At 55.0% G+C, this 14,100-nt stretch overlaps 1 protein-coding gene across 1 annotated transcript; it reads right to left on the bottom strand.

The window, feature by feature from the left end:
- Positions 1 to 1,216: 1,216 nt before the first annotated feature.
- Positions 1,217 to 13,296, bottom strand: CIST1 (colon, intestine and stomach enriched 1; the record flags this gene model as incomplete). The annotated part of the gene is given in 7 exon segments (XM_082836522.1): positions 1,217 to 1,426; positions 9,539 to 9,601; positions 9,605 to 9,684; positions 10,737 to 10,914; positions 10,917 to 11,018; positions 11,020 to 11,096; positions 13,209 to 13,296. Coding segments are annotated over 7 exon segments (798 nt in total).
- Positions 13,297 to 14,100: the final 804 nt, after the last annotated feature.

The raw sequence follows: 14,100 nt of genomic DNA, 5'->3' as shown, positions 1-14,100 counted from the left end.
AGAGAGCTCACAAGGACATCTCAAGGATATTTCCCATGAAGACTCTCTACCCTCTACCCCAGTTCTCAAGGCTGTTTCCCATGAAGACTGTCTTCCCTCTACCCCAGTTCTCAAGGCTATTTCCCATGAAGACTGTCTACCCTCTACCCCAGTTATGTCCCCAAGTTGGAGGAATGGAAAATGCTTGGGCCAGGGATTCAAGCAGACTGAGCTCCAGCCCAAGTACTACCGCATCTTGCTGGGTGATGCGAAACAAACTGCTTCTCTCTGTCCATTACATATGGCTCAGTCCCCTACCCTCCAAAGCTGACAGTGGGAGACAACTTGGTCCACTGGTGGGAGATGTGGGCTCTGTCACTGGCTGGCTGTCACTTTCCCTCCACAACCCTGTTTTCTATTCCAGAAAATGGGGATAATGATGGTGTTCCCACCTTTTGGCATTGTTGCGAGGATGAAAAGAAATGTCCCATGTGAAGTGTCAACGACCAGGAGCTGCCCATTACCAGTCCCGGCTCTCTCTCACCCCCTGCTGGTGTCCACCAATGCCTGATGTGTCTACTTCAAAAATAACCTACTTCTCTCTAGCCCATGGCTCCTGTCCTGGTCCAGGCACCACTGCCCAGGCCTCTTCGTTGGGCTCCAGCTATTTCCACTCCTGTTCCTGACACTTCTTCCTACAGCAGTCACAGGGAAGTTTTTTAAATGCCAACCTCACGCCCCTGAAAACCCACCCATGTCTCCCCATTACACCCCATGAAGTCTTGTGTGGTCAAGCCCCTGCCCACCTCCCCAGGCTCCCCTCCTACCCTCCAGCCACAGTGCACCTGATCTTCTTGAGTCCAAGACTTTGCACATCCTGTTTCTTCTAATTGGCACACACTTCCCTGTGCTCCTCCTGGCTGACTTCTCTTCATCCTTTAGGCTAAGCCTACATGTCACTTCTTCCAACCGGTCCTTCCCCCACCCCTGCACCTCCCGCGCTGGGTCAGAAGCCTCCTCTGGGTTTCCACATTGCCCTGATCTCTCCAGCTAGTATGAGTCTATCTCCACCATCTCCCTGTGAACACCTACTTGCCCACGGCTGTGTTCCCAGTACAGAGCCTGGCTCACAGTAGGTGCTTAATAAATGCTTGCTGAACAAGTTAAAGAAAGGTTCAGCTAGACAGAGTACTCTCCCTCTCCTGGGACAGGGCCTCTTGACCCCCCACATGCCTCCTCACCTGCCTGGGGCCAGGCTGTGGCTTTGCTCATTCCCTCCAGCCTCGATGTTGAACACCACACAGGCACTGGGCTCCACGTCTCCAGTGGTCCCGAGACGGCTCGACAGTGGTGGCAGCAATGGGGTCCCTGAGAAGCACCTCCGGATGACACCACTGCCAAGGGGATTCGTGGGGGCCAAGCCAGAATCCGCCGACTCCCAGACTGACTGGGGAGAGAGTGACAAGATATGAGCCAGTTCCCAGGCATGAGGCCTCTCTGGGACCCTGGGGACCATGAGACTCTGAGACGCCCTCACCCAGATTCCTGGACTGACCCGGAGAGTTGTGTATCTCAGTCCTACTTATTCCCTGAATGAATTTCCTTCTCTGAGCCGCAGTTTCCTCATCTATGAAATGGGGATGTGGATCTCAACTTTGCAGGATATGAATAACGCCTGGCCCACAGTAGGCTTTGCAAACATACTTATTTATCAATCAATTAATACACAGTATATTCATTGTTTATAACATTATATAATATACTGCCAGTTATTATAATAGTACGCACTGTAATTGTATTCTAGCATGGTATATTATTTATTAAAATATAAAAATAAGATATGCAATAAGTAAACAAGTGAATAATGGCGGTACCAATAGGTAATCTTTCTTGTACACTCACTCCACATAGGTGGTGTTCTAAGGGTCCCTCATGGGTCAGCTCACAAGAACACACTGAGGCCATTTTATACAATTATCCTCATTGTACAAACAAGAAATACCGAGGCTCAGAATTTAAGTAATTTGCTCAAGGTTGCCGTTGGTAAGTAAATGGTGGAGATGGGATTCTGAATTCTGAGCTTTGGTGACTCATTTCTTGAAGGAAGGACTTAACAGGAAAAATTAAATGAGACGGCGTTTGCAAGCATGTGCTGGGTAAACACTTGGGACATTTAAAACTCAAACAGAATCGGGATGAGTTGATGAGTCGGGAGTGTGCGCTCTCCAGCCCAACAGATCTGGATTCAATCCATGTCGTGTGGTCTAGACCAAGAATGCCTCAGTGTCCCCATCTGTGAACCAGTGATGAAATCCAAACAGATTCCTTGGGGTTGTTGATAAGAAAAGGATTCGGCCGGCATGGGCCAGTCGTAGGCTGGGAGCTGTCCGCAGTGCTGACCCCAGGCAGTGGCACCAAAACTGGAACCCACAGCCATGGGGGTAGGAATGGGAGTCAAAGGAACAAACATGGGAGACGCAGAGCTCAGAGCCAGCCTTCTCCTGCTCTGCCCCTGCACCTCACAAGTGAGTCTGTCTCCGCCATCAGACTCAACATTCAGATGGGGAAACTGAGGTCCAAGACCACAAGGCTAATCAGGGAAGAGCCAGGATAGGGGGATGGGGAAGAAGATGAGAGAAGGAGACATCAGTTGAACCTCTACTATGTTTATTTCCTTCCTTATGAGGTGGATCTTCTTATTCCCATATCACAGAGGTGGATGTTAAAGCTCAGAGAGGAAATGACCTGCTGAGGGTCACACAGATGGGGGCGGCTCATGTTCCCCCTCTCCCTTCAAATCTTTGCAAGAATCTTCTCCTCCTAGGACCTAGGATACCTGACTGTTCCCTGACACACACCCCATTCAAGCACTACCGTCACCACCCTCTCCCAAGGGCGCCTGAATTCTAACGCAAAAATCGAAGTGTTCCATCCTAGGCGTCCCCAGGGAGGATTCCTGGCAGCCGGGAGGATGCGCAGGGAAAGCTGAGGGTGGGGTGTATGGAGACAGTGGGCCCCTCCCAGAACAGGAGGCTCACTGAGATGTCAGCTGTCTGTTTTCTTCTTGAGGAAACTGAGTTCCAGATGGGAAAACCACTTGCCCACATGTATATTCATTCATTTATGCATTCAGTACAAAAAGATAATTCGTATGGTGCTAGAAAGAAAATTAAACTATGTTAGAGCCTGGAGAGTGATTGGGGGAGGGGCCAGTAATATTGCTCAGGGGTAGTTAGGGGCCCTTCTGAGGAGACGACTTTGAGCTGAGACTGGAAAGAGGAGAAGGAGCTGGCCAGGAGAGAACTAGGAAAAAGCATACTTGGCAGAGGGAACAGAATGTGCAAAGGCCCCGAAGTGGGAACAAGCTGGTGTGGTTTGATGAACAGTGAGGGGAGGCCGGAGTGGAGTGCGGGGAGGTGGGTTGGTGGGGAATTGATGTGGGACCTCAGGGTTGGTTCTGGGAGTGGATTGAGAGCTTTCAAGAGATGCCACTTGTGGGACTTCCCTGGTGGCGCAGTGGTTAAGAATTCGCCTGCCAATGCAGGGGACACGGGTTCGAGTTCTGGTCCCGGAAGATCCCACATGCCGCGGAGCAATTAAGCCCATGCGCCACATTAGCCTGCACTCTAGAGCCTGAGAGCCACTACTACTGAGCCCGTGTGCCACAACTACTGAAGCCCACGCGCCTAGAGCCCGTGCTCAACAAGAGAACAAGAGAAGCCACCGCAGTGAGAAGCCCGCGCATCATAACGAAGAGTAGCCCCCAGTCACTGCAACTAGAGAAAGCCTGCACGCAGCAACGAAGACCCAATGCAACCAAAAACAAGTAAGTAAATAAACACTGATGAGTTTTGTTTTGGTTTTTTTTAATATAAATTTATTTATTTTTTGGCTGTGTTGGGTCTTCATTGCTGCGCGTGGGCTTTCTCTAGTTGCAGCGAGCTGGGACTACTGTTCTTTTTCTTTTCTTTTTTTTTTTTGCGATACGCGGGCCTCTCACTGTTGTGGCCTCTCCCGTTGCGGAGCACAGGCTCCGGACGCGCAGGCTCAGCGGCTATGGCTCACAGGTCTAGCCTCTCCGCAGTACGTGGGATCTTCCCGGACCGGGGCACGAACCCGTGTCCCCTGCATCGGCAGGCGGACTCTCAACCACTGCGCCACCAGGGAAGCCCTGGGGTTACTCTTCATTGCGGTGAGCGGGCTTCCCATTGCAGTGGCTTCTCTTGCTGCAGAGCAGGGGCTCTAGGCGCGTGGGCTTCAGTAGTTGTGGCACGTGGGCTTGGTAGTTGTGGCTCACGGGCTCTAGAGCGCAGGCTCAGTAGTTGTGGCACACGGGCTTAGTTGCTCCGCGGCATGTGGGATCTTCCCGGACCAGGGCTCGAACCCGTGTGCCCTGCATTGGCAGGCGGATTCTTAACCACTGAGCCACCAGGGAAGCCCCCGATGAGTTTTTAAAAATTAAAAAAAAAAGGGGCTTCCCTGGTGGCGCAGTGGTTGGGAGTCCGCCTGCTGATGCAGGGGACACGGATTCGTGCCCCGGTCTGGGAGGATCCCACATGCCGCGGAGCGGCTGGGCCCGTGAGCCATGGCCGCTGAGCCTGCGCGTCCGGAGCCTGTGCTCCACAACGGGAGAGGCCAGAACGGTGAGAGGCCCGTGTACCGCAAAAAATAATAATAATAATAAAATTAAATTTAAAAAAAAGAGATTCCACTTGCTTTATGATTTTAAGAAGCCTCCTGTGTCTGCATCAGGGACCATTGGGGGAGGATAGAGGCTGGGGCAGCATCTGGGTGGGACATGGGCCAAGGTGGGGCCCATGAGTGGATGCGGGACATGTTTTGGTGGCCGAGAGATGGGCCATGGCCATGGGGTGTTCAAGAAGATTCAAGGGTAACTCGTGATTATGATGGGTGACTTGTCACACAGTTCTCTGGATGGGTGGGGCCACCATGACCTAGATGGGGAAGATTTGGGAGGAAGCGCCACGATCTGGTGAATTCAGGTTCCACATGGCCTCCAGGGGGAGCCAGAGGAGGCAGTTTGATGTTTGGGTCTGAGCTTGTGGGGGGCCTGGCTGGTTTTGGGGTGAAACAGACAAGACAGGCCCTAGGGGGAGCAGTCGACAGCATCTGCAGGGGCTTGGGTGGTGGATTCTTCAGCAAGCCCCGACTCCCAGGATCTAGCCCAGCTGCTCCCCCCCCGGGGTAGTGTAAGGTAAGGATGGGGGCTCTCAGAGCTGCAGGTGGGGAGTGGAGGGTCCTCCGGAACTCTCAGCTGCAGCGTTAATCAACCTGCCACCCCAGACTAATTGCTTTCCTCCTTGAGAGTCTGGAGTGGGGACAGAAGGCCTGGCGGGATGGGTGGGGAAGGGATGGCGGGGAGGCTGAGAAGCTGTCTTTTGATTTGTCCATCTCTGCTGTCTCTGAGATCCTGATATGAGCTAGCTCTGGCTGCAAGCCCAAGTCCTGCCTCTAAGACAAACCCTAAATCTGTCCCTTGACTGATCCTAACCCTCCCGTGGCCTCCAGCACCCCTAGATCACAATCCACACCCCTCACCACAGCCCCCAAGACCCCACGTGCCCTAGTCCCTGCCCTCTATCACCTCTCACCTTCCTCTTCTCCCCTCACTCAACCTGCCTCAGCCTCACCAACCTTACCGTAGCTGCTCCTTAAACCTGCCTCAGGGCCTTTGCACAGGCTGTGCCTTCTGTAGGAAATTCCCTTCCCCCAGCTCTCCCCATGGCTGGCTGCTCGTTTTCATCCATTCTTCAGCTCAAAAGTCACCTCCACAGAGAAGCCCTCTCTGCCCGGCCTGGGCAGCCTTACTCACATTCACCCACCTCCAGAGGTTATCCTTTTTCTTGGTTTAATTTCTGTCTGCCCAGCCTGTGAGCCTCCATGTTCCCAGGCCCAGCACGGTAGGCACTCCACGTGCAAGTGGAATGACTGATGCTGTAAACTGAGTGTTTGGAGGAGCATAATGTGGTCCCCACTTTGCAGAGGAGGAAGGTGCGACTTGGAGAGGGAGTCAGCTGCCTGACCACACACCACATTAAACAGGGGGGCCAGGGCTTGTCCTGGGTGGTTGGAGCAGTTGGGGCTCAGCTCAGTGGCAGGGGTTCAGAGCACAGACAAGGGTCCCAAAGACTCAGGTTCAAATCTTGCTCAACCATTCACCTTAAGGGAGAGGTAGCCTCTCTGGGTCTCAGTTTCCTCATCTGTAAACTGGGACTACCCTTATCTTTCTCCTCCTCCCACAGACAGCTGGGGCGTGACTCAATGAGTTAAAGCATGTGGGACCTTGCCTGTTGCCGGGGCCCACCTCATCCTGACTTCTCTCCAGCCACAAAATGTTAGCCCCCACCTTTTTTTACACAAGCATATAGAGTCCCAGAGAAGTTAGCAGCCACTCAGGCATCAGCCTGGGATTCAGATCCAGCTCCTGCCCAGTTCCCCACTCACTACTGTCATTTTCTTCTGCCTCAGTTTCCCTGCCCCGAATGTCTGGCCTCACACCCTCCCCACCCTGGACTGAGGGCATCCAGGCCCCCTTTCCCTGGGCAATCAAAAACCTTGCATCCATACCCAAAGGGTCCCTAGTGCCCTCCCTCCCCCATGCCCCCCACCCCGGTCCCCTGCTCCCCAAAGCAATGGCTGCAGCCTGGGACTGGAAACTTGGATCGAGGCTTAGTGGCCTTTACGGGCCTCAGTTCCCCCATCTGTAAGTGGGTTTCCAGGCAGCTCTGGGTGTTTCCAAGTACTGGAACCCCCCCTCCCCCATGGCCTGGACAAGGGCACCCCACTTCAGTCGCAGCCCTCTCCCCACTGCTCACCTCGTTTAGCGGGAAGGAGAGCGCTGTTCTGCTGCGCCTCATGGCAGCACAAGTTGTCTCTGAACCTGGGGAGATGGACGTGAGACCTCTGGGCTCTGAGAGCCCTGCTATACTCCTGTGAGAGCCCCCCCCCCCTAGACAGGGAGCCCACTCCCATACCCTGCATCCTCTCCTGGAGCCCGCAGACACTCAGTCAAGGTAACCTGGGCCAGACCACAGGCACCAGTGTGGGGCAGCCACCCGGCCCTCTGCAGGGGCTTCCGTCTAAGGGCAGCGGGCTCGGTGCCCAGATATACTCCCCCAGCCCCCTCCCAACTCCCTGCCCAAGTCAGCAGCTTCGGAGCATCAGGACCCTCAGGAGGAAGGCCCCTGGCCCCATGGGAGATCCATTTAGCTCCCAGCCAAGCTCTGGAGGGTGCAGGGACCCCAGCCAACTACTTGAGAACCCCCCAAACTCACACCAGCTCTGCGAGGCCTGGGTAGGCCGGACGCTCACTGCCACCACTGAGTCCTGCCTGAGTCCTGTGACCTCGCAGGCAGCGGGGGAGGGGAGGACTTAGCCTGCCCAAGTGGCGGCCCAGGGTCCCCGCCCAAGTGGAGCCCCTTAACTGTCTGAGCGCCAGGCCTGAGCAGGATACACCCAGCCGGGAGGTGGGGGGCAGAACGACTGGGAGGGTGTGAGGGTGTCACCAAGAAGGTGTGAGAGAGAGTGGCCAGGAGCGAGTGACCACGTGTGTTTGCAGGGGGAGTGAGGGTGGGGCGAGGGGCGGGCCCAGAGTGGGCAGGTGTTAAGTTGAATTGTTCTAGCGTTTGCTTATGAGAGGTGGAGGGAGCCAGAGAGAGAAGAGGAGAGACGGGGAGAGAGATGGAGAGAGACAGAAAGATGGAGACAGAGACAGAGAAAGAGAAGCAGAGAGACAGAGAGGCAGAGAGAGGTGCAGTTTTGAGGTCAGAAGAGGAGAATTTTACCAGCTTGGGGTCTGGGACATGGGCTTCACAGCCAGAGCCCATGAGGTATGTCTTCAGGAGTTTGAAGATGGCCTTCAGGAGGTCCCTGGAGGCTCCGGGAAAGTTGCCCACCGTGCTCTGCTGCCCCAGGGAGATTGATGACCCTCCCTGGTCCTCTGGTCAACACTCTCTACAAACAGTGGGGGCTGGAGCTGCAGCAGGAACCTGGGGCCCCCAGGAGGGGTTGTGGGGTGAGGAGGGCTGTGGCCAGGGGAAAAGGGTTCATGTGACATTGCCACTTCCCAAGCTGCCATGAGTTAATGTTTCACCAGACCTGCTGCCTGCCTGGGAGGCCCTGCTGTCCCCTCTGCCCCCAAGAATCATCAGAGCATGACCCTCCCCTGGGCGGGCTTCACCTCGATGTGCTGGGTAACTTTGACCCTCAGCCTCTCTGACCACCCATCTCATTGTGGGTTAAACTCAGCCTTGAGGGGGCAGCTCCAGGCCTGAGTCATGGCCAAGGCACACGGTCGAGACCCAGCCTGCAGCCTCGGTGTCCCAATCTGCTAGAGAAGCCTGGAAAATCCCTGGGGGCGGAGTGGGTAGAAAGAAGAACCCACAGACCCACCAGGGTCCCCAGTCCCAGGCCTGCCCCTCCCCAAACTCAGTTTTCCATCCTGTACAATGGGAGGGAAGAGAGTGGACGCCCATGCTCAGACCCTGGGAAACAGAACTGAGACAATGGGAGTCGAGGAGGGGAGGGCATTTTGACTCCCTGTTCTCTGCATGCTTCTGGCCCTTTCCAGTGTCTAAGCGTTTGCACAGGCTGTCCCTGCCTCCTGGTTACCCCTGCTGATCTGCCCTCCTAAAGACTTGAAAGAAGACCGGTCGGATTCTGGAACTTGCTGGCTGGAGACTCCCCCATGGTGTTCTGGCTAAAACTCACACTTCTTCCCATAGCCCACCTGGTGCCCCACAGATCCCTCCCTCACCCAGCTCTGACCCTGCTCACCTCTTTGTTGTTTCCCAAACACCCCTAGTTTTTCCTACCACAGGGCCTTTGTACTTGCCGTGCCTGCTTCCTGGGACACCTTCCCTGGTTTTCCCCAGGGTGGCTCCTTCGCCCTTTCAGGTCTTGGCACAAATACCACCTTCCAGGGACTTCCCTGGGCGGTCCAGGGGTTAGGACTCTGCGTTCTCACTGCCGAAGGCCCGGGTTCAATCCCTGGTCAGGGAACTAAGATCCCACAAGCCTCGTGGTGCACCTTCCAGAGAGACCTCCCTACCCTCTCTGCAAACCTGGACACATGGGACCCTGGGATCCAGCCACAACCCCAATCTGTGACTTTCTGGCCCTCAGCCATCTGAAATTATGTCACTTGATCCCCTGGCTGTCGTCAGTCTTTCCCCTTGAGACCGTTGGCTCCGTAAGGGTGGAGAAATGGTCCCCACTGTGACCCCAGCACATAGTACGCACTCAGGAATGTTTGTCAAATGAATTCGTGATTCAGGATGCCTCAGAGGAACAGCAGGGGCTTTATTCCCACAAGCCTTGCCCCTCTCCAGACACCCCAGCCCCATCCAAGCCCCCCATCCCAGCCTCTTGAGGATCACTCCAGTGTGTGACAGGCAGAGGATGACCTTCAGCTCACACGCCCCTGAAGGAGGAACACACACAGGAGGTTGTTCAGGCACCAGTGGGCTTTGCAGCAGGGGCCTGCCCTGCTTGGGAGGGCCATCCCCCCAACCTAGCCTCCCCCCAACCCCATGGATACCTCATCCAGCTTCTGGAACTCAGACACACCTTTGTGGCAGCACCTCACGGCCATTATCACACATCAGATGAGCAAAACACACACCAGCAGACACACGGCCACCACCACACCTGGGTTCCTGTGCAACTCGGGGGCTCCAGTGTCACCTGGAGGGGAGCTCTGAGTCAGCCCTAGACCCCATCCCTTCTAAGGCTGAGACACCCACCAGGGCCCAGTGCCTTTTAAGTCCCCTCTCAGGAAGCTGTGCTTAATTCCCTCTCCAGTCTCTGCTATAACCATTTTTTCAAGCACATTTTTATTCTTTTACTTTTGTTTTTCTTTTCCTTTTTCTTTTTCTTCTGAATATATTTGTCTACAAGCAATCAATTTTGTTCACTGTGTTTCCACAACCATTGTTGGCCACTTCTGGGAGTTCTTGCAAAGTGAAAAAAATAATGCAACCTAGAACTCTGTTCCCAAATGCAGCGACTTTCTGAGGATACGTGCAAAATTTGACACTTTGTGAAGATGGTTTATATCCTGTGACTTTAAGCAAAATGTTATTACGCTTCGTGTTCGCATTCTTCTTTGCATGTTTTGGAGACAATGTATTATTTTGAACGACAGATTTTTCTAGACCCTCTGAAAATGCTTGGCCTCTATTGGACCCCTGGGGCCCTGTATGATCACACCCTGCAACTTCCTCACCCTCACTGCTCCCCACTAGTACCCCCACTCGCCCCATTCCAGCCATCTCACTCTTCTTCAGATGCACCAGGCGCAGTCCTACCTCAGGGCCTTTGTACTTGCTGTGCTCACTGCCTGGGCTGTTCTCTCCCTAGCTACCTGCGTGGTTCCCTCCTTTGCCTCCTTCAAACCAAGACCTTGGCTGAATAGTCTTTAAAAATTTCAAAACCTTTGCACTCACGTTCCAACCCCTATCCTGCTCTACTTTGTTCTTTTATAAACAAATATGTAATTTACTTATAACCTGTCTCCCAACATAACTGTGTCTCACAGGGCCCGACAGAGGATAGGTGCTTAATAAAACGTGCTTGGAATGAAGAAGGTCTGAAGAGGTTTAGGTGATGCTGGGGTGGGAGAAGAGGTCCTTCCCAGCATATTCTTAGGACTGTGTCTCCCCCTGGTGGCCAATCTCAGAACTGCACCCTGGTATCCGCAACCATCCCCCCATCTGCCCAAATGTCCCAATACTCACCAAGGTCAGAGGCCACGGATGTCCCGTCAGTGGTGGCCGAGGACACGGAGGAAGGCACCGTGCTGGGATTGGGGTGAGTGGGGCTCCGATGCAGGGTGGTCAAGGAGACAGAACTCAGGGGGCTAGAGTGGGATGTGACGGTGTGCTCTGAACTGGGAGAGCCGGAGCTGGAGTGGGTGACTGTCTCTCTGCTTGTGAGGAGATGGGCTGCATGGTGGACGTTGCCCCTGAATCTGAGGGGGTTATGGAACCTGCCTCTGAACTAGGGGTGCTAGGGTGAGGGGGTGGAGCCTGTCTCTGGGCTCTCTTGGCTGTTGTGGTTTTCCACTGAAGTAGGGGAAGGGTGGCTGGAGGGAGAAGTCAGAGATTAGGAAGTCAAGTTCTCCATCTCTGAGATTGTAACCCCTGAAAAGAAAACACCATTGGGGCGCAGGGAGAAGATGATTAGGAACAAGGGCTTGTGACCCTGGCCCAGACTCCCCTCTGGACGCCTCTTTCCCTATTACGTCAGATAGATGACACCCACCACTTAGGGAGACTTGAAGGATTTAGTGCCCCACGTGAGTGCTCAGTGGGAAACTGAGGTGCCCTCGTCTGAATTTCCTTGTCTGAACTCCCACAGCCAGGGTTCCAGTTCAGGGTGGACCCTCCCTGCCCCTTACTCTTGCTTCAGGGGTCTAGAAATCTCTGGATATGGGGAATGGCTGCAACCCAAGCAGCATGCTGAGCAACTCTCTTCTGGGACTCAGATTCCTTGTCTGTAAAATGGACATCACAGGAAGTCAGAGTCTCTGAGAGCTCACGCAGGTCTGGTACAAGGTGATGTTTGACGGCAGAGATCCACCTCTGAGCTCCCAAGGGGGATCAGCCCTAATCTGCTTCCCCAGGCACCTGGAAGGTCCCCATGGACCTTAGAGCCACAGAGGCCTGGGCTCTAAGACTCTGGAACCCCCACTACCTTGCTCCAGCTGCTCCCTAGCTTCTACCCCATCCTAGACACGGAGGCCAGAGGCCAGGCTGAGGGTAGGTAAAGATTTCATGGGCTGCCCCCCCACAATTACTTCCTTCCCAGTTCCAGGCTGCTGGGCACCTTAACTGCTTGCAAAGTTCATTCATCAACCACTCCCTGCCCCACCCCATCCACTGTGCCCTGGACCAATCTTTGTGCTTCCTCCCCTGACTCACCCCAAGCAGCAGAAATGCAGAAATAATATCTGGCACTGGCCCCAGGAAGGGGCAGGGTCCGCATGCAGACCCTGTTTCTCTGTCCAGTTTCCCAGGCCCCACGGGGATGACAGATGAGTCTAGAAGAGGCATGGTGTGCTGGCCTGACTTCATCCCCATTTTACTGGTGGGGAACTGAGGCTCAGAATGGTAGAGAGTCTGGCCCCAGGTGACTGGAAAGTGGGAAGAAGGCCCCTCAAAGACCTCCGAGGAGTCAAGGACTAAGAGTTCAGCCTCCCCAAAAGGCCTCCCACCATTATTTGAGGAAGAATACAGATGAGAAGAGTTATCTGCTGAAGTGAAGATGACTCAGGGGCCACAGTGGACCCCAAGCCAAGCTAGACCTCTGAGGAGTTGAACTTCTAAAGCAAACTGAGGAAAACTAGTGGGCCTGCAAGGAGGAGGTTGTTGAGGACATAAACTCTACTGAGTGCCTGGCACAGAGCAGACACTCATGAGCGGCTGGAGAGTTGACCAGAAGGTAAAATGGGGCTGTTTCTATGCACTGTGCCAGGAGTTTGCTTTGCCCAGAGACTCCTAGACCAGGAGACTGGCATGAGCCAAGTCAGCTGGTTCTAATCTGGGTCTGGCACAGGCTGGGAGACTCGGCTTGCCTGAGCCTCAGTTTCCAGAGCTATGAAATGGGGATAAACGTGGTGCCTTCTGAGTGAAGCCCTTGTCTGCTATAAGAGTCTCACGTGTGGTGGCCTCCACTCTGATATTCCAGGTTTGGGGCTGGGACATGGGTCAGAGAGAGCGATGACTTCTCCACCCTGGGAACTGTCTTATAGGGGAGCAGAAGGAAATTAAGTCAGGCGCCAAGAACTTCTTCTGGGAGCCATCGATGCTCAGTGACCAGGAAGTGAGCCCTTCTCCCGCCCGCACCCCCATGGTCCTGGGGACCTCACACTTCTCCCTTTGGGGTCTGGCTAAGAAAAACTGAGATTTGAAACGGAACCTCAAACTGGGTATGAGGCATTCACCAGCCTCTCGCTGGCTCAGGCTATGCTGGGGTGGCCGAACTGGCGGCCTCAGGGCTGGGGGTGGGGGTGGAAGGGTGGTGGTGCTCCCACTGTTCTCACGACCTCCCCACCTTGCTTCTGGGAGAAGGAGCAGCCCTTTTGGGGGGAGGGATGGAGTGCCAGAGCAGCGTGGCCTAAGGGAGGAGTCCAGATGCCAGGTGTGTGGCTAGGCCATATGCCCCCTCCAGCTTCCTGGAAGCTGGATCTCCTTCTTACCTGTTCTTACCTGTAGAGGTGACACTGGCAGTTCCGGAACTCCCACCAGGTTTCAGCAGCAGCAACAGAAGCGGCTGCGGCAGCTGGGAGCCCGCCATTCCTGCGTGGGGAGGGGGGACTGCGGGCTCCGCGCCGGTGTGTGGCCAGGTGCCTGCTCTTTACACCTGTGCGCCCCCTGCTGGCGGCACGCGGAGCTGCTCAGGGGCGAGGCGGAGGCGGGGCTTCCGGACGCAGGGCCTCTGGGGGGCGCTACGGTTCAGCAGGGGCGACATTCCTGACCCCCTCTCCACTTGGACCCCTCCACCTCTCCTAACAAACCCTCCTGATTCATGACCCTGAAGCCTTTACACTCTGCCTATCCCCTCAGGATACCCTCTGCCCCTTCTAGTTCCCCCTGGAGCCCCCATCTCTCTGTGCCCCCTCTATGGCTGCCCCACACCCACGCTGTCACCCCCCTCTACCCCTCCTCTTGGCCAGGCTGCCCCCTCTCTCCCTCTCTGCCCTGTCCCTGATCCCACCAGCTGGGGATGTCTATGTACGGCTCTCTCTCACCCAGATTGGGGCCCCTTGGGGCTGGGCCCAGCATCCCCCCAAATCTGGATGTGGCTGGAACCCTCTAGAAATTCCTGAATGAGGCACCCATGCATGCACCTGTAGGATTTTCCAGGGCCAAGGGACCCATGGTGGCCATTCTAGGCCAGGTCCCCAGACACTGGCTTCTGGAGTACCTCCATCTGGAACCGACGACGCTGCCCTGCTAGCCGTGGATGAATATGATGGTACGTATGAGGCCACGCTGGCAGCCCTGACCTCTGGGAAAGGCTTGGGGTCCCCATCCCAGCCACAGACCCTAGGTGCCAACTGCATGGTTGGAAGTTTTGGGCCCCTCCTGTCCAGGATGT

This window comes from Leucopleurus acutus (genome assembly GCF_964270905.1).
Source record: "Leucopleurus acutus genome assembly, chromosome: 3".
Taxonomy (NCBI): domain Eukaryota; kingdom Metazoa; phylum Chordata; class Mammalia; order Artiodactyla; family Delphinidae; genus Leucopleurus; species Leucopleurus acutus.
Note: the sequence above shows the minus strand (reverse complement) of the source record. Positions and strands in the feature narration are given on the sequence as shown.